The following is a 21,053-nucleotide window of genomic DNA, read 5'->3' as shown; positions in this document are numbered from 1 at the left end:
TAGTTACCCTGTTTCTTGTCCACGTGGCTGAGAGTGGTGTGTAGGACGTGGGCGATGGCATCCTCTGTGGATCTGTTGGATCTGTAGGCGAACTGCAGCGGATCTGTGGTGTCTGGGATGGCGGAGGAGATGATGTTCTTCAGCAGCCTCTCAAACACCTTCATTACTACCGAGGTCAGTGCAACTGGCCGGTAATCGTTCAGGGATGAGGGTTTGCTGTTCTTGGGCACAGGGATGATGGTGGATCTTTTGAAGCATGTGGGGACCACAGACTTCGCCAGGGACTCGTTGAAGATGTAAGTGAACACACCTGCTAGCTGGTCAGCACAGCAGCGCAGCAGACGGCCGGTGATGCCGTCTGGCCCCGCCGCTTTCCTTGTGTTCACTCTCCTCAGTGCCGCTCGGACGTCATGCTCCGCGATGCTGGTCACCGGTCTCTCGCTGATGACGTCACTGTCCTCGGTAGTCAGGCGGTAGATAGCATTAGCCGCCTGGCTAACCTCGAAACGGGCGTAGAACCGATTCAGCTCGTTGGTGAATGCAGAGTCGGCGTTGATCGGCGCAGTGTCCCTGGCTTTGTAGTCCGTAATGGTGTGTCGCCCTGGTGGAAGCGGGACTCCACACGTTCCCGGTACCTGCGTTTGGCATCTCTCACCGCGCGCCGCACGCCGTATGAGGCCGCTTTGTAGGCGCTCATATCGCCAGTGGCGAGACCCGCGTTGTAGGAGGCGGTCCTGGCGTTTACTGCAGTGCGGATCGATCTGTCCATCCACGGTTTCTGGTTTGGGAATGTGGTGACTCTCGCAGTGGGGATAATCTCCTCCGCTAGCATATTGACGAAGCATACTGCTACTTCCGTAAACTCGTTGATGTCGACTGCGCATGCTCTGAACATGTCCCAGTCTACGTCGTTGAGTGCGTCCTGTAGCGTAGCTTCTGATTGGGCAGTCCACCGTTTTACTTCCTTTGTGGTCACGTCTTCCCTCCGTATGCTTTGTTTATACTGGGGAATGAGGAAGATGGCGTTGTGGTCAGACTTCCCAAAAGCCGGGTGTGAGACAGCTTTGTAGCCCTGCTTGTATGGCGTGTAGCAGTGATCCAAAATCCGATCCCCTCTCGTTGGACACGAGACATGCTGGTAAAAGTTTGGCATGACTTGTCTGAGGTTCGCTTTGTTAAAGTCTCCTGCTACAATGAGGGCTGCGCCCGGGTCCTTGTTTTGAAGCGAGCTCAGCACATCATGTAATTCGGACAAAGCCATACCTGTGTCCGCTTGGGGTGGGATGTAGACCGCCGTGGCGATAACTGAGGTGAACTCACGGGGCAGATAGAAAGGGCGGCACTTAATGCTCAGGAACTCCAGATGTGGCGAGCAGCCGCTGGAGAGAGTAGAAATGCTCCTGGCATCACACCACTTTCTGTTTACCATGAAACACACTCCTCCACCTTTGGTTTTGTTCGACTCTGCCGTTCTGTCCGCGCGGAGCACAAAGAATGAATCCGACGGAGTTACGGCCTGGTCCGGCACTGTGGGGGTCAGCCATGTCTCCGTGAAGCACAGAATGTTGCAGTCCCTCATGTCACGTTGGAAGGTGACCCTTGCTCTTAGTTAGTAGATGATACTATTTTGGCATGCAATTGCTAACAATACTAAACTTTGCTCTAACAATGCTGCAGTACACCACCTCATAAAATATGAAATTATTAAAAAGGTGTGCTAATTTACTCATTCGTTATTTTTTATATTTAAGTGCCTGACCTAATAGTATTTGGGATATTGTGACAATCTTTCTGCCAAACAGAAGTGACATGAGAGAGATTCCCAATCACATGAAAACATTTTGCATTTTTAATCCTTTCAAAAATCTACACAATTCTTGCACAAAAGTCTTTTTCCTAGGTTTTGCAGTATAACTAATTTGCAACTTTTTAAAGTATCTATGTTTCATATTCATCTCACAACTGGTGGATTTAGACCTGCGTTATTCTCCCAGCTCAGAGCTAATGCTCTCATCTGCTAATGCTCTCATCAGTGATGAGAGCATTAGCAGCTTTACTTATATCAGCAGGTGGTGATAAAGGTGAACTAAATAGTGGAAGAAAAGATTCAAGGATAACTTCTTTGCTGGATTTACACTACTGTACACAAAACGATGTCATATATATTCTATAATTTGTTCCCTTTGATTAATAATTTTTCGTGGGTCCAAAGTGTCTTTGTTTATACATTCAGCCAAAGATTACTGGTTTGTTTCAAGCTGGAGATACAAACACTCTCAGGGGTCAGCAAGGACATCTAGCAAAAAAATTCTGCAAAAGATAAATATAAAGCTACCTGCTGCGGTGACCCTTCTAACGACTGAGCAGCCAAAAGTAGCTTTCATAAGCCCTAAAAAACGCAAGTTGGTTGATCCCTAATTAGTACGATATGAATACAATTTGTACGGGAGAAGCAAGACCACAAGCTGATCAGAATTTTAATCACAGTAATAAGAATAAACATTTTTCTTCCACTGAATGAAATATTCATATTCTAAGACTTTTAAATGTAAATGTACTGTTTCAGACACATCTTTCCAGAATTGAGCCTGACAGTTTTGGCATCTTCGAAATGCTGAAATTTCCACTAGTATTTCTGTGGCGTTTCTTTCAGTTTGAATGAACAACATAAGTTTGTAAAAATTGTCACATATTTGTTTTCATTGATTATTCTCCAAATTATAAAAATCCCTTTATTCCCCATCTTCCTTATTTGTCTGACACTTACACCAGATTAATTTTCTACTATTGTCAGTCTATTGATCTGACTGTAAGCTCTATCCAGTCCTACACTTTCTCATTGTGAACGCCAGCTGTTAAAGGTGGGCAGGCAAGCAGACAAACTTCAAGATCTCCACTGATGATGACCTCACTTTACGGCCTTACTTGATGTCATTGAAGAGGAGATTTGGAACCATCACAAAAAAATGTGGTAACTAATATCTCAGCCAGCCAATCAATTTTACCAACAAGGTAAACAAACAAAAACAAAAGGTTGATGCTGAGAAGTCCTCTTAACTTGAGGGCTTTAGCTATCAGTTACATTCTCTCAATGGCTCTATTGAAGATGCTTGTGTTTATCTCATCTCCACCCTGAGAGTATTTTGTAACATTTTCAACTTTAAGGATGGTCCTTCAGCTCAGCAACATATTTGTATTCAACACACCAGTTCAGTGGAGTGTGATGAGAAGCTGTTACATTATGGACATATATTCAGATATTTCAAGCATGTATGTAAATGTTTCTACTCAGACAGTAGAGAGAGGACACTGTCTGAACAAACAGTGTTTAAGTAAAACAGACAGCGAAATACACAATACACAAGAAACTGTTTGCATTTCATGACTGAATAGCTGTTCATATAAAAACTATGAGGAAAATTCACCCAGTCCGAAGACGATCATTTCAGTAGTATTGTCACAGATCTTTCCACCCATCCATTCTTTTTCCATGCTTTTCTGGGCCTGGGTCATGAGGGCAGCAGTCTAATCAGAGAAGCCCAGACCTCCCTATCCATCTCTTCTAGCTCTTCCAAGGAAACACCAAGGAGTTACCAGGCCAGCTGAGAGATATAATCTCTCCAGCGTGTCTGGATCTGCCCGAGGCCTCCTCAGGGCCTTCTCCCAGTTTGACATGTCTGGAAGACCTCACTCAGGAGGCGCCCAAGAAGCATACTTGTCAGATGCCCGAACCACCTCAACTGACTCCTTTCACTGTGGAGAAGTAGTGACTCTACTCAGAGCTGCTCCCAGATGGATGAACTCCTCACCCTATCTCTAAGGGAGAGAACAGACACCCTTCAAAGAAAGCTAATTTCTGCCACTTGTATCGGTGAACTCATTCTTTCGGTCACTACCCAGAGCTAGTGAGCATAGGTGAGGGTAGGGACGAAGATCGACCAGTAAATTGAGAGATTAACTTTTACATTAAGCTCCAATCCGTCTGTTGAGCTCCCGCTTCCCTCTACCCTAACTCTTGAGGAAGACCCTGAGATTCTTAAACTCCTTAACTACTTTCACCATTTGGCTATGCCTAGAAATTCTTACCATAAAAATTATGAACAGAATTGGTGACAAAGGGCAGCCATGGCAGAGTTCAACACCCACCGAGAACAAGTCCAACCTATTGCTGGCAATGCGCACCAAGCTCTTCCATTGGTTGTATAAAGACCAAATCGTTCATAGCAGCATTTAGTTGGTCCATCATTGATTTTTCAACAGGACATTGATCCCAAACAAACCTCCAGGCCGTGTAAGGGCTAACTGACCAAGAAAGAGAGTGATGGAGTGCTGCGCCAGATGGCCTGGCCTCCACAGTCACCTGACCTAAACCCAATCAAGATGGTTTGGGATGAGATGGACCGCAGAGTGAAGGCAAAAGGGCCAACAAGTCCTCAGCATCTCTGCGAACTCCTTCAAGTCTGTTGGTAAACCATTTTAGGTGACTACCTCATGAAGCTCATTGAGAGATACAAATACAGACCATTTACCATTTATCATCTTTTGACTGGTAGTCCATATTACTATTGTACGTATATGCATACAAGAAGAATTGTGTGTGCCATTATGGTAATTTTGGTTTGAAATCCAAGACACTTAGCTTATGGCGTTCCATGTATGTCCTATCTTGAACCCTGCTGTTATGTGTTGGATTGTCTTAGGGGCAACTGGGGTCTTGCCTGGTGTGGAGCTTGTACCTAGAGCTTGTTCCTGTGGTGCCATGATTAGTTTGTTAAAGTGCATTCTTAAATGTTGTCATTTTTATGCTTACCACCTCTACACTGTAAACCCCAACAGTCCACCTGACTTATAAAGTTTGTGGATACAACAATTAAAATGCGTCACAAAGTTGAAACAACTTAAAACTTTTCTGTTCTCTTAACGATTCAAACAGTTCTAATTGTACATGGCTTAGAAGTTAAGAGTAAATACTGCTTTTTTAATTATGATTTTTGAGTAAATGTTTTTTTTTTCGAGCTCCGCATTTGTACGTCATGACGTCATGACGTTTTCTCTCTAACCTGAACGACGTTGACAGAAAATTCTGTTCAATATGGCTGCCCTTCTCGAGCGACCGGAGAGCACATTTGGAGAAACTTGTAAGTAAAACGGAACCTTCGTTATGTTTATTTTTTCCGTAAAAAAGCAAGTATATTAATATGTTGCAGCCATTAACTTGTTTTTGAATGCGCCGTTGTGTTAAACAGCACAGACCCAGGTAGTGAATTGTTGTTCGCTGTTGTTCGCGCTCTTTTTCAAACCGATGATATCGTCAGTTTTACAGTTTTAACCGATTAAAACACAGTTTTAATAAGAATTGCACATAAAGAAAGTGTCTTAGTGATATTTTAACGACCCATTGCCAACGCAAGAAAGTTGGCGTTTTTACAACAGCAGCCTCATTGTTCGGCCGGGTTTTTTTCTTCTTCTCATTAGCATCATTCAAAAGTGACTTAGCTAGCAGTGGCAACTTCTATCTTAAGCAGCAGCCTGTAAAAGAAGTAGTTTGTAAGTAGAAGTTCTGTGTAATATTACAAGTATCTCACTGATGTATTATGTACTATTGCATAACAATGTGTCTTTGCAAAGATTTATCCCGCAGTTTGGCTTGGTTTTTTAAAATAACTGCAGTGTAAATTCATATGTATTCTGTGCTTTTTTTTTTTTTCTTTTTTTTTTTTCCCAACTTAACAGAATTTATACATGGTGAGACAATGTTGATTATATGGTAAAAACTTAAAACTAAAAGAGGGTTACTGTTTACCATGACTAAATGGAATGATGGCCTGTGACTTTGTAACATCTGAAATTCTTACCTATGTTTTGGACTGTTGGATGATCGGCCATAGAATTCAAGACTGCACTCAAAGTAAACAGCAGTAATTGTAAGGTTTTTTTTTTTACCATGCTAAGTGTTTATTTTGTCATGAAATGTACAGTGTACTTTTGAAATTTTTGAAAGCTGTAATGATGGCTGAGTATATAATTATCACTGACCATAATAAGGTTAATGGTATGATGTACAGTGTTTTTATATATGAGACGATTCATTTTTTAAAAATCATCTCCATTCCTTGTTTTATTCATAGGATGATGGCAGTATCCCAAAAGTTCCTGCTGAGAGTTCACCTCACCACAGATGTTGTTGTGAAGGTTTCTCTAACTAAGCGGCCTGAGTCGGTGGAAAAACTAATCACCATACTCCGTGAGAAGCTCAACCCAAGGCTGGACTTTGAGTTTACCTTACAATACGAAGACCCCGACTTTAATGGGCAACTTACCTGCCTACTGGATATTCAAGAGTTGCCAGAGAAGGGCACACTAAAAGTACTGAGATCTGAAAGTGATGTCAGTTCTTGTGCAAGTTCTGATACAGACATCCTTCCTCATGTGCCTTTAGCTCAGCGTCTGAAGTGTTGGCCTGACACTTTCCCAGTACCTACCTTTTCTTACGAAGTTGAACATCTCCTTGAGGAGGGAAATAGAGCCTTTGAGATGTTTGGAAAACATCTGAAGTTGACTCGAGCCCAAAAGCACAACATCTTGGAGACCATGGCTTCAGTGATGCACACCTTCAAAGCCTATCCGAGTGATGGAGATGTCGGTTTGGCAGCAGAAGCTCTTGTTACCACTCATCCATGTCTTAAAGAGCCTGGAAGTAGGAATGGAAGTTATGGTTGGAAGACCAGTTTAAAATTCAAGATGGGAAATTATCGCACCAAGCTAGCCAGATCTGGATGTGTGGAGGTGTCTGTCAACGCTGGCAGGAGGAGTGTTAACAACCCTGAAGGAGAGCATCCCCACTCAAACATAAAAAGAGCCAGAAGAGCTGAGGTGAACTACCTCCCAAACTTTCCAAGAGGAGAAGATCAGGTCAGTTTGGAGGATATGAGAGTCCAGATAAAAAATGAGGTTGAGAAGACTGAGCCCAACAAAGTAATGATTGAAAAACTGATGCAGACTACCTTCGCACTTCGTCGCCATGAAATTGTTCAAGACAACCCAATGGTAAAGAACTTCTTAGAGAAATGGCCTGCTCTGCGATTTGACTCTCAGGTATCTGTGCTTTGATTTTTTTCTTCTTCTTCAGTTTAACATGAAACAATGCAAGTTCAGCAGATCTCTTCAGATTCAGATAATAAATAAATAACACATAAATAAATAATAGATAACAAACAAAAATATATTTCAGCTTTGTGATACATTTGTGCTTGTGGTTCGGGTCCAATTTAAAGAAAAAAAAAATTCATAGGACATCTATAAAGCAAGGTTAGACAGAAGTTGGGCAATTCCTCTTTAATGATAAGATGTAAATTTGGTCAGTAATTTGGCTTCATGTTGGATGTTTTTGTCCTGTTTTATTTTAGATTTCTGCGGAGTTCCACCGAGTCACAAACATTAACCTGCGGAACCAGTTCTACGCTGAACTTGACAGACACACACCACGACTTATGGCTCTATACAGACAGAAGGCTGCACGGACTGGCAAGATATCAGAGGCTCTGCGAACCATCCTGAATCATTATGATCTTCAGGTGAATATTGATAATGATAAAATTAACACAAATTAAAAGTTTCACTGATAAAAACTCAATTTTTCCTTGCTTTGAACATCTGTGTTTTATACAGATTACAGCTCTGATCTGGTATGTTACTTTAAAATACTGTGTAGGATTTTTGTCAAATGAGTAAGATACAGACTCTTTGTCATAAGAGACAGAAAGGTTGTCTTAAAAGAAATGTCTCCAAAATTATGTAGAGTCACATGTCATGCAGTTTCATAAACATGTATTCTCCCCAAAGAATGACACCTGAAAACTTTGTGTTCAATGAACTTTTCTTTTCCCTTTTTAGGAGGCGCCTGATATCAACGTGAAACGCACTGCAGTGCTTCGTGCCCTTTCTGTATACCTGCGGGAGGAGGACCCAGAATTCTTTAAGACGTAATGTAAGTGTATTTTTGCATCACTTAAATTCTGCCAGTGAGATAAAACACCATGGATTTTTTTAAATACAATTTAATACCCTAGCAGCTACCAAATTGTACAAGCAAAATACCCTCTCTTTAGAAAACCCTCACACACACACACAGGGTCAGGAGCAGGGCACAGGCGTATCACAGCACTTCGGCTACGCTGCAGGTGGCCCCAAAAACAAGGCTGAAGTCAAGATTTAGTTTCTTTTTGAGATAAAGTCATAAAATAAAAAATGACTTCTTTTTTTTTTTTTTAGAAAAATAACAAACATACTAATTATGTAATGCAAGAAGCTAACGCGTTAATGTACATTTTTCAAAAAAGTAGAGTACCCTAACCCGTTACAAAGTAACCCACTACACTGCTGAATTTTTTGCTAGATTACAGGTCTTGCTTGTCACATTCTCTCAAACCAACCTTACTTATTGATACTGTGTCTATTCCAGGCGGACACATTGGATGAGTCGACCCTCATTGACACTCCAGTTGCCCTTCTCACAGTGGTTACCGACGGCGCTTCCCAGACCAGTCCAGTCCATTTTACTTCCTCAAGCATGGCCATTGTGGTGGAAGGCGACTTGGTGATGCGTGATATTCCCAGATTTGCAGATGCATTTGCCTTATTGTTTGGCTTGATCTATGCTCTGCATTTAGACTACCCCAGGAAGCACGTTCACACATTTACCTTTGTCCAAAAAATCTTCATGGGGCTTGTTGACGGCAAACCTCTGAAACCCTGCCTACATGCTCTTAAAAATGATTTGTTGCTGAAAGAGTAGTTCTGGAAGGAATATAAGGCAATGTTTGTTAGGACATGCACTCTGTTACTGAGCACTTTGTTTTAAGCACTTTATTTAAAGCACTTTAAGTTTACTACGGACTTTGGGTGGATTTAACTCCATCAGTTTACCTAATTTTGCTCTGGTTATTTGGAAGATGATCATCTTTATTTGTACCCATTTTATAAAATTGTTTTTCATTTCTTTTTCAAACAAAAGTGATTAGTATTTGACTTTTTATTTTGAATTTATGTATTTTGAGAAAGATGCAATTAGGACTGATGTTGTCCTTTGTGATTTTATAAAAAGATACATGTTCTACATTGAATTTATAATGCTCACTTTATGGTGCCAATGTCCATGTTAGTGGTTTTATAAAAACACTAAGTGATGTTTTTACATTTCCATAAAAAATGTTAAATAAACAAAATGTAAAGTAAATGAATTTCTCTAATTTTTTTTACTAGTCTACACTCAAACATTTAATAATAAATATCTTTTAATTAATAATCATATAATTTGCGTTTAGTTTGTAATATAATTGCATTGTGTTGGATCAAAATAGTAAACTACAAAAAACAAAAATATTAAAATTAAAGTATATAGTTTTTAAGTAAAGCTCAATTAATAAAATAAAAATATAATTTAAAATTTTTAAGTTAACAATAAATACAAATTTTGAGTACCCCATACTTAGAAAAGATGAGTTCGTGTACTTAAAACTTTTGAGGTAATCAGTTTCCACAAATGTTTTAAGTTCAGTCAACTGATTCGGGTTTACAGTGTACATTGTTTCAAATTCTGTGATCAAGGCATTCCTTTGTCCGCCTCTCGAGGTTCTGGGGGGAGGCTGTAGTGTTTTATCACAAGCACATCCCTTGTGAAGGTTTGTTTGATGTTTGGTAAGCTTCCTGCCCTTTTTATGGTTTCACTGTGTTGTGTATGGTGAACCAATACAGGAATTGAGCCATGTATTGGGTGTGGGGGAGATTACCTTTTTATGACCAAGGATGTTGTTAGAAACAGTTGTGATCAGGAGGTTACACAAACGCACCCCCATGACACACACACACACACACACACACACACACACACACACACAAGTTCTTGCACATGCTTACACACACACACACACACACACACACACAGGTATGAATGTGAAGGTAAATCGGAGGAGGTTGAAGCATTATTGTGTGCAATAACATGTAGAACAGTCAAGAATACCAGCTGCTTTATCGTAGAGCTATGTGATAGACAAGATAATTGTCTATTTTATTCAGATTTTGCAATTTTGCATCAAATTCATTTTAAAAGTTGTTGAGAGTTTGTTTAAACTGTTTTGAACTTGAAGTGCTTCCTTGTTAAGAAGTTGCTGAGCTATTGCTATTGAGCTAATGTGGGCTGTTATTGATAGCTTTGATCACACACGATCATAAACTGACTGACTGAAATGAAGACATTTAAATTAGCACTGAATGTGAGTGGTTATTCGCCCTGAAGTGTATTTGACAAGTAGCTAGGCTACTTATTTTAGAAATGAGATGAAATGATTCTGGATCAGATTTTAGTGTTGATTGGGAGACTCAATAAAAAATGACCAAATACTAGAAACTCTCTTTCACATCTTCTAAATACACACACTTGAGAGTATCTTTAATAATTCAGCAATGGAAGGAAAAACATAGGCTCAACAACTAACACTGATGATGCAAAATTAGGGTGTGTCATTCATCGCGGTACGCAAGTAATCTGATTGCATTACTTTTTGAAATGTTTGAGTCCTGAGGTGTAAATATTCATTCATGATAATCACTGGTAGACCTAGCAGCAGCACCAGTATTTAGCTGTAATGGTAGTCTGCATGATCTTTATTACATATGCAGAATCATAGCCTGTAATGATCCTTTTAATAGCAAGACTCATCGTGAAGGACTTTTTCTGCACAGTTCACATTTATCAAAAGAAGAAGGATTTAAAAATTGCCCACTGCTGTCATGCTTATAGGAGCTGAAGCAGTATTATGTTATCATTAAAATAGAGTGATGATCGAACACGAAAGAGTGAGGTTTCACACAGTGGGAATGATGGATGGTTTCCAAGAAAAACAGTGAGAGAATGACAAGCTTAATGATTGCTTCAGAGTCATACATTAAAGGTGGATACTAATGGATACTAACATAGGAGCTAATGAATCGCAACAATAAAGATAAATGTTGTAAACATTCTGGCTTATGTCAGAATGAACTGATAGAAAAGTGAACATCTCATTTAGGCTGTGCCATAATCACATCTGTTTGCTGTGAATGGAAACCTTGAACAGTGCTGCAAACAGTTAAACTGTTTTGATGTTTTACCTCAGCACTGACAGCTAATCCTTTCATCTGGTTTTATGTTCTGTTCTGGTTTTTCAATTAGATCTTGGAAAGTTGGCACATCTATCTGACAAAGAAACAAAAAGTCAGAGGCCTTCTTTGTCCTCATCTGTCAAATGTTCTGATGAACTGTCTTACAGTCTAAGAAGTTCTGTGTTCCTAGAACTTTAATTCAACACATTGATGTGAATGCTGCTTTTTCCTACATGCTGACTCTCTAGTCATTACACTCTGCAGGATAAATGCTTTGTCTCTCTCAACCCCTGACTTCCATGCTTCCTTCAGAATACACTCTAGTGATGTTCAGAACTTTAGAGCAAAAAAATTTTCATCTTAACAAAAATGACTAGACTGGAACAATCTCCTTTGGAGAGATGAGATGAAAATGGAGATTTTTGGACATGATGCCATGTTTGGTGAAAACCAAACACATATCAAACACCTCATACCACGTATTAAACATATTGGAGGAGGGGTGATGATTTCGGCATGTTTTGCAACCCCAAGACCCGCACACCTTGCATTGAGTCACTGAGTCAGCCATTAACACCTCTGCATATCAGACTATTCTAGGGTCAAATGTGAGGCAATTTGTCCAACAGCTAAAGCTTGTCTGTTATTGTGTCATACAACAATACTAAAGCAGAGCAGTACATCTACAACAGTAGGGCTAAAAACAGAAAATGAAAAGAACCAAGGTGTCCCAGTGGGCAAGTAAACATTTAACACTCGGATAGTTAGTTTAAACATGATCACACCGAAGTTTGTCACATGGAATGTATGTGGAGTTGGTTCCAGGGAAAAGAGATTTAAAATGACTAATTGGTTAAATGACGTACAGACATACAGTGGGGCAAAAAAGTATTTAGTCAGCCACCGATTGTGCAAGTTCCCCCACTCAAAATGATGACAGAGGTCAGTAATTTGCACCAGAGGTACACTTCAACTGTGAGAGACAGAATGTGAAAAAAAAAAATCCATGAATCCACATGGTAGGATTTGTAAAGAATTTATTCGTAAATTAGGGTGGAAAATAAGTATTTGGTCAATAACAAAAATACAACTCAATACTTTGTAACATAACCTTTGTTGGCAATAACAGAGGTCAAACGTTTACTATAGGTCTTTACCAGGTTTGCACACACAGTATCTGGTATTTTGGCCCATTCCTCCATGTAGATCTTCTCGAGAGCAGTGATGTTTTGGGGCTGTCGCCGAGCAACACGGACTTTCAACTCCCGCCACAGATTTTCTATGGGGTTGAGGTCTGGAGACTGGCTAGGCCACTCCAGGACTTTCAAATGCTTCTTACGGAGCCACTCCTTTGTTGCCCGGGCGGTGTGTTTTGGGTCATTGTCATGTTGGAAGACCCAGCCTCGTTTCATCTTCAAAGTTCTCACTGATGGAAGGAGGTTTTGGCTCAAAATCTCACGATACATGGCCCCATTCATTCTGTCCTTAACACGGATCAGTCGTCCTGTCCCCTTGGCAGAAAAATAGCCCCATGGCATGATGTTTCCACCCCCATGCTTCACAGTAGGTATGGTGTTCTTGGGATGCAACTCAGTATTCTCCTTCCTCCAAACACGACGAGTTGAGTTTATACCAAAAAGTTCTACTTTGGTTTCATCTGACCACATGACATTCTCCCAATCCTCTGCTGTATCATCCATGTGCTCTCTGGCAAACTTCAGACGGGCCTGGACATGCACTGGCTTCAGCAGCGGAACACGTCTGGCACTGCGGGATTTGATTCCCTGCCGTTGTAGTGTGTTACTGATGGTGACTTTTGTTACTTTGGTCCCAGCTCTCTGCAGGTCATTCACCAGGTCCCCCCGTGTGGTTCTGGGATCTTTGCTCACCGTTCTCATGATCATTTTGACCCCACGGGATGAGATCTTGCGTGGAGCCCCAGATCGAGGGAGATTATCAGTGGTCTTGTATGTCTTCCATTTTCTGGTGATTGCTCCCACAGTTGATTTTTTCACACCAAGCTGCTTGCCTATTGTAGATTCACTCTTCCCAGTCTGGTGCAGGTCTACAATACTTTTCCTGGTGTCCTTCGAAAGCTCTTTGGTCTTGGCCATGGCGGAGTTTGGAGTCTGACTGTTTGAGGCTGTGGACAGGTGTCTTTTATACAGATGATGAGTTCGAACAGGTGCCATTCATACAGGTAACGAGTGGGGGACAGAAAAGCTTCTTACAGAAGACGTTACAGGTCTGTGAGAGCCAGAGATTTTCCTTGTTTGAGGTGACCAAATACTTATTTTCCACCCTAATTTACGAATAAATTCTTTACAAATCCTACCATGTGAATTCATGGATTTTTTTTTCACATTCTGTCTCTCACAGTTGAAGTGTACCTCTGGTGCAAATTACTGACCTCTGTCATCATTTTGAGTGGGGGAACTTGCACAATCGGTGGCTGACTAAATACTTTTTTGCCCCACTGTATAATCTTTCTACAGGAAACTCATATGCCCAAAACATCTGCACACACACTTACTTCTCTCACACGCACTCATCCTGCTACAACTCAAAACAAAAAAGCATCGCCATATTAATCCAGAAATTGACAGGCTCAGTACAGCAGTAAGCCAAAGGAACTGGGAGTCTACAGTGCCCGCTAGCCCATTGTGGGCGGTGAGAGCGGGACCTTGAGGAGAGGGAGCAGCTGAGATTGTTTGGGTCGCCTAGAGCTCTGCCTTGTCTCATACGTAGCTACTCTGTCTTGTTCTTTTTCATCTATATTGTTGGGTGAGGTGCTGGTGCTGGGGCTCTGAGTGGACCAGCCGGACTACCCTTTGCAGTGGGGATGATGGGTGCTGGGCTTTGGTGCAGCGTTTCCCTGGGTTGCGGATGACACGGTTCCCAGTTCCACTTTTCCTCACCCTACAGTGGGATGTAGGAAATATGGGTGCTTACTAAACAAGCTTTGCTGGGACTCTGCTTCTGGGGGTGGTCCTCTATCTCCCATTCTTGATCATCTCTAGCCTTTTTCTCCCTCCACATCCTCCGACAACACATCACTCACACATGGAGGGTCTTGGGGGGAACATGAGGTACATAGGCCACAGTTGCTAGGGCCATTCATATGGCTTTGCTGGAGGTGCTGTGTGAGTAACATATTCTGAATACTTTGGATTACTTAATATATTATCATGCTGGGGGTCTGGGTTCTGGGGGTATTGTCTCTCACCCTCATTTTTCAAGTATGTTTCATGATAAATGCTAATACACAGACTCTCTCTTTCACACACACGCACACAAACACACACAGCTAAACTGTATATTTGTTTGTGCACTTCCCTCTGTTTTGTCTTTGTGGTGCTTTGTATTGTTTGAGTATTGTTTGAGTGTGGTTTGTTACAGATGCAGCAGTTGGAGACCCAGCATGTCTGTTTGCCTCATCCTTAACACCCCCCTCCCTCCCCCTTTCTCTCTTTATGTCTGTCCCTTTTCTTTATCTATTCTTTTGCTTTCTTCTCCTATCTTTTGCCAATCTGGCCTTCATGCCATGCCTACTCCAGCACAATATACACATAGCTAATAAAATGAATAATAAAATAAAATAAATAAATAAATAAAACAAACACATTAACAAGATGAGCCTATAGTTGCACTCGGTGCTCCTCTTTGGAAAGCAAATGTGTTTGTCAGAACAAAGCTTTCAGACCATGATTATGCTTGCTACAACTGCCGGACAGGAGGAGTTTAAAACAAAACAAAAAAACCCCACCAACCCTCAATGAATTAAAACAAATCTGTAAAGAATTGGGCAAAAAATTTAGAGAAGAAGAGTTCCCTTCTCTTTTTCCAAATTGCTTTTAAATCATATTTCAGTTGATTAATAAAATAAGATATAGCTTAGGCGTGCAGAGTTTTCCCAGGATTCCATCCATCTATTCCAGCTGTCAATGCTGCGTGCTATGGCGGAACCTGTGTCTGTGTGGTTAGACCTGGGTCTGTGGGTCGCTGAGCCTTAGTCCCTGGTTTTTAAGGGTGGGGGATTGCCCTCCTTGGCTTGTTGCCCACTGGTGGTCGCCTTCCCCCTGCCTTGGAACTTAGGTTCTTAGGGGCTCTGGAGTACTTGACTGGGGGTTTTGGCATGGGTGCTGGCCTGCTTCCTTGAGGGTTGTGGTCCAGGGTGGCTTGGGCGTCTTTGTTGTATGATGGAGATGCCAGGTGTCAGGTGGTTCTGGGGCCTGGGGGTATTGTCTCTCACCCTTGTTTTTCAAGTATGTTTCATGATAAATGCTAATACACAGACTCTCTCTCTGTGTAGTAGGCCTTCACTTCGGGCTCCTGTCCCGACACCCCCGTCCAGTCTGGACGTTGCGCCGCCTCCAGCCAGGCACCCACCTGAACCAACGTCGCATTGGCCTCCTGCTCCCGCTTCAGCTGCTGCATGGTCAATGGGAGCCATCCCCCTCCGCTGACCGCGGCCTGAGCAGTAGCCACCCCCAGCGCCTCCTGGGCCCGCTCCTCCTGTCGCAGACAGTAGCGGCACTCGACGGCCATGCAGGGCCGTCTGGAGAGGGCATCAGCGTTGCCATGCTGTCGACCTGCCCGATGCTGGATCTCAAAGTCGTAGCCTTGAAGGACCTCCAACCAGCGGGCCACCTGACCTTCTGGGTGTTTGAAGTTCAGGAGCCAAGAGATGCATGGTCAGTGCGCAGGAGAAACCGGCAGCTGTGCAGGTATGGCCGGAAGTGCCACACCGCTAGCACTACGGCCAGCAGCTCCCGGCGAGTCACGCAGTAGTTCCTCTCGGCTCGTCCCAGAGCACGACTGAAGTACACCACCACCCGTTCTCCAGCCTCGTCATGCTGGGAAAGGACCGCCCCGACTCCTACATTGCTAGCATCAGTGTCCACAATGAAAGGTTGCCGGGCATCGGGGTAGGCCAGGACTGGGGCTCTGGTGAGGGCCTCCTTCAGCTGTGCAAAAGCCGCAGCACAGGCATCCCCCCAGCCAAACAGCTGTCACTTGTCAGTCAGGCGGTGGAGGGGGCTGGCCATCGTCGCGAACCCCTTGATGAACCGACGGTAGTAGGAGGCTAGGCCCAGGAAGCTCCGCAGTTCTTTGACATTCGAGGGAGTCGGCCAGTCCCGGACCGCAGCCACCTTTGCGGGGTCGGTGGCGATACCTTGAGTGCTGATCACATGGCCCAAGAATGTGGTCTCTCTCGCCAACAGCCGGCACTTCGCAGGGTTGAGCCGCAGCCCAGCTCGTCGGATGGCACTGAAGACCTCGCTCAGGTGAGACAGTGCACTGTCGAAGTCACCACCGTGCACCAACAGGTCATCCAGGTACACAACACAGCGGCTACGAGGGATGTTCACGAGCACCCTCTCCATCAGCCTCTCAAACGTCGCTGGCGCATTGCAGAGCCCAAATGGCATGACCCTGAACTGCCACAGCCCCTGTCCAATGGTGAATGAAGTCTTAGGCCTTGCTTCGGGGGCTAGCTCCACCTGTCAGTAACCGCTGCGTAGGTCGAGGGAGCTGAACCAGCTGGAGCCAGTAACGTAATAAAGGGCCTCGTCGATCCGTGGAAGCGGGTACGAGTCCTTCTTGGTGACTGCATTGAGACGGCGAAAGTCCACGCAGAACCTCGGGCTGCCATCCTTCTTCCCCACCAGAACCACGGGTGCCGCCCATGGGCTATTGGACGGCTCGATCACCCCAGCCGCAGCCATCTCACGGATCTTCTCTTCCGCTACCTGCCATTTTGAGAGGGGCAGCCGGTGTGGGCGCAGACGGATGGGTTGAGCAGAGCCGGTGTCGATGGTGTGCTGGACCAGACTCGTCTGCCTGCAGTCTTTGTCACTGGCGGCAAAGATGTCCACATTCTCGTCCAGGAGGCACCTCAAGCGCTGGCGCTGGTCGACATTGAGGCCTACGCTGCTGCGCTGCCAAAGGTCATCAACAGCCTCGATGGTCTCGGTCGATGGAGGTTTGTCGGGCTGAGAGGCTGAGGCTGAGGCGAGTGGTGATGACCCGGAGCCACCGGCATCCGAAATCTGCTGAGCGGCAGCTGCCCGACGCCTGTCTCGTCTGGTCCCCTCCGCTCCCTGCTTTTGGCCGCGCTGGAGGGCAAAAGTCTTTGCGCCAAGAGTGATAGCCAGCTTTGCGGTGTCAACGCAGGCCCCCCAGAGGGTCAGCAGATCAAGGCCGATGATGCACTGGTCCTGAATGTTAGCAAGCCAGAAGTCGTGCACCAGCTCCAGATCCTTCACTCGGATCCGCAACGGTTTCTTCCCCCGCATGTCAGTTCTCTCTTGAGGTGCCCGACTCGGCCCACCACCGTGCATCGTCCTTGGAGGGGGGCAGGAAGCTGGAGCGGTGGTCCCCTCGCTACACCGCTCCCTCCCCGTTTCCCTGAGGCTGCGTAGTTCTGGTCTTCGGGGCAGGTGCTGGGCAGTCACGCGCCACGTGGCCAGGCTCATCTTACCGGTAGCAGCGGTTGGTCGGTTGACGAGGACGCCTCTGGGGCACCGAGGGTTGCAGCTGGCATATCTCCGCGACCTCCCCCTCCCCGTCGCAGTATGCGGCTCTGATTTGGGAGTAGTTTGGGGGGGGGGGGCACCTGCTGGTCAGGTCGCGAGGTGAGCACCAGCTCGGTCCTTTCAGCCTCAAGGAGCGCCTCACGGAGAGTTTGAGGCATGGCCAGGTGGACGTGTTGGCATAGTCGCTCTGGAAAAAGTCCTTGCAGAAAAGCATGCAAGCTAAGCTCCTCACGGGCTGCTGCTGGGAACTCCGGGTAGCCACGACGAGCATACAGCAACACATCCGCTGTAAAGGCGCCCAGGCTCTCCCCCGGCCGACGGCTCCGGTTGGTCAGCTGCTCCCTGCTTTGATCAGTGGAGTGCCGCTGCCCAAATCGCCTCTCGAGTGCCATGGTGAGGGCCTGGAGCTCATGCTGCTCTGCCGGGGCTAGGTCAAGGAGTACCTGCAGTGCATCTCCTTCCAATGCTAATGCTCGGTGTGTGGCAGCCTCTTCGTCGCTTGTGTTTCATGTGTTACACCCCGGCCTAGGCAACCGGCGTGCAACACAGAAAAAATAAAAATAAGGGAAAAAAAACAAAACAAAAAAAACTACTACGGGTCTCCACAAAAAAAATCCCAAAACAAAAGTATCGACAACTATTTACATCAAAGCAAAATAAGACATTTATTTACATCAAAACACCAAACTATTTACAACCGGGGGGGAAGATCTCGACCATGACAAACTGAAACACAGGGCTTAAATACATAGAGGGAGCAATCAGGGAATGGACAACAGGAGGGAAACACAGCTGGGGCAAATCAGAACTGACGAGACAAGGAAGCGTAAACTGAACACACTGAGATAAGACAGACTTTCAAAGTAAAGCAGGAAACACAACCGTCACGCCTAAAACAAAACACTGACAACACCGAATCGTAACACATGGAACAGTCGATGGCTATAGTTACTGTATTTTTCGTACCTCAGGTGTTGCACATACAACAGAGCATCAATTGCTATGCAACTATTCCATATCCATATCCATTCTCTTTGGACTCCTGTATCATGTTGGCTTTGATGCTGGCAGTGAGAATATCCATATTGCATGGTTTATTCTCCTAGGACCTGGCGTCCACATATGTGGACATCACATGTTGGGTTATTTAGACCAAAATACTCAATTTTGCTCGACAAGGGCCTGATATCCACTTACGAGGACATTATACTGCTACTGTTCTATCAAAATTTTAAATGACTATCCTCATATGGCTCTTATTTTTCTTAAAAGCAAAAATAAGGTAAGAAAAATGTTGCTCTCGGATACATCCACCAGAGTATGAATTGATTGATTGATTGATTGATTGAATCTTTATTTTGAACATGTTGAAAAGGTATAAAAAAAATAGAATTAAAAGAGACAAATGAACAAAGCAAACAAAAGGAAAACGAGCAACCACAACTCCAAATAACGTCCATGTTCAAAAAGGAGCAGGAAGAAGCATAAGCTTATTTAATCCCACCCCTTTTCCACTATCTAGTATCAATAGACTACAGAAATACCTCCTTGCAATTACATTATGTTATGTGTAATTTTTTTTTTTTATATATACACATATATGTTTCTATCTATCCATACATACGTATATACACACATATACACATTTTCAATAACCCCATTAACACCTCAAGGATACACAACCTACAATTATATATATATATATATATATATATATATATATATATATATATATATATATATACCAACAAACCCGTGCATGCGCACACACATGAAAATATTAGACAAGAACACCCTATCAAATCTCTACCTTTTCCCTGTACCCTGTAAAAACCATATCCTTAAACCGCTTTTTAAACTGCGCCATGCTTGGACATTGCTTCATATCTTTACTTAGTCTGTTCCACAGCTTCACTCCACACACAGAGATGCAAAAACTTTTTAATGTTGTACGGATACGAGGATGTTTTAAATTTAATTCCCCCCTCAAATTGTATCCCCGTTCCCTTTTAGAAAACATTTTTAGAATATTGTCAGGAAGCAGGTTATTTATTGCTTTATATATAATTTGTGCTGTGAGAAAATGAACCAGATCTGTGAATTTTAGAATTTTTGATTTTAAGAATAGTGGATTTGTATGATCTCTGTAACCAGTTTTATGGATTATCCTTATGGCCCTTTTTTGTAATATAAAGATTGATGATAGCGAACATTTGTAAGTATTGCCCCAAACCTCTGCACAGTAATTCAAATACGGTGCAATCAGGGAACAATAGAGAATGTGGAGTGATTTGTGGTCCAGAATGTGTTTTACTTTACTCAAGATTGAGACACTTCTTGAAATTTTGTTATGTATATGATTTATATGAGACTTCCAGTTTAATTTATCATCTATAATCACACCAAGAAACTTATGTTCAAGTACTCTTTCAATTTCCACACCATCTACATGAATCTGCACTTGTGCATTTCTAAGGGAATTCCCAAATAAGATAATTTTAGTTTTACTTAGATTTAGCGATAGTTTGTTCCTGTTAAACCATTTTTTAATTTTGCACATTTCTGAAGTAATTGTATCCAGCAGCTCCTTTAGATTCCCCCCAGAACAAAAAATATTTGTGTCATCTGCAAATAATACTAATTTTAATATATCAGATGCCTTACAAATATCATTTATATAAATAATAAATAATTTTGGACCCAGTACAGAGCCTTGTGGAACACCACAAGCAATGTCCAAGCATGATGAGGAATGGACACCCAGCTTCACAAATTGTTTCCGGTCACTTAAATAATTTTTCACCCATTGCAGTACAACCCCCCTAATCCCATACCGTTCCAGTTTATTAATTAATATGTCATGATTGATTGTGTCGAATGCTTTCTTGAGATCCAGAAATACTCCAGCTGCATACTGTTTCTGATCTATAGCATTCGTAATCTCCTCAATTGATTCGATTAATGCCAGAGATGTTGATCTTTTTGATCTGAATCCATATTGACTGTCAGAGAGTAATTTATATTTATCTAAGAATTTGTCTAATCGTTTATTAAACAGGTTTTCTAGGATTTTGGAGAATTGTGGTAGTAAAGAAACAGGCCTGTAATTTGTGAAGTGGCGTCTATCCCCGGTTTTATACAGCGGCACAACTTTAGCTATTTTCATTTTGTTTGGCACTTTTCCCGTCTGAAATGATAAGTTGCAAATATATGTTAGAGGTCCTACAATTCCTTCAATGACCTTCTTGACGATTTTCATGTCAATATCATTACAATCAGTAGATGTTTTATATTTACACATGTGTACAATGTCAATTATTTCTTTTTCCTCCACTGATGTGAGGAACATTGAGTTAGGGTTCCTATCAATCAGGT

The 21,053-nt window shown here is 43.1% G+C and overlaps 2 protein-coding genes across 2 annotated transcripts in view; one reads left to right on the top strand and one right to left on the bottom strand.

Annotated features, from left to right (window-relative positions):
* LOC146665400 (metabotropic glutamate receptor 8-like) overlaps positions 1-21,053 on the bottom strand; it is a 170,205-nt gene that overhangs the window by 113,369 nt on the left and 35,783 nt on the right. The gene's annotated exons all lie outside the window — the stretch shown is intronic.
* LOC146665401 (uncharacterized) lies at positions 6,361-7,986 on the top strand. Its single transcript, XM_085411479.1, has 3 exons — positions 6,361-7,101; positions 7,407-7,574; positions 7,894-7,986. Exons 1-3 carry the CDS (start codon positions 6,535-6,537, stop codon positions 7,984-7,986), a joined length of 828 nt encoding a protein of 275 aa, XP_085267605.1. The 5' UTR covers positions 6,361-6,534.

Source organism: Rhamphochromis longiceps, linkage group LG7, assembly GCF_057381845.1.
Source record: "Rhamphochromis longiceps isolate RC_006_pf linkage group LG7, R_longiceps_female_GT1.1, whole genome shotgun sequence".
Classification (NCBI taxonomy): domain Eukaryota; kingdom Metazoa; phylum Chordata; class Actinopteri; order Cichliformes; family Cichlidae; genus Rhamphochromis; species Rhamphochromis longiceps.
This window is presented reverse-complemented; position numbering and strand designations above follow the sequence as displayed.

Bases quoted from the DNA above. Each gene is read 5' to 3' on its own strand.
- LOC146665401 (XM_085411479.1), top strand. From the start codon at position 6,535: ATGTTTGGAAAACATCTGAAGTTGACTCGAGCCCAAAAGCACAACATC. The intron at 7,102-7,406 runs GTGCTTTGATTT...GTTTTATTTTAG, and splicing joins GATTTGACTCTCAGGTATCT to ATTTCTGCGGAGTTCCACCG. The intron at 7,575-7,893 runs GTGAATATTGAT...TTCCCTTTTTAG, and splicing joins TGAATCATTATGATCTTCAG to GAGGCGCCTGATATCAACGT.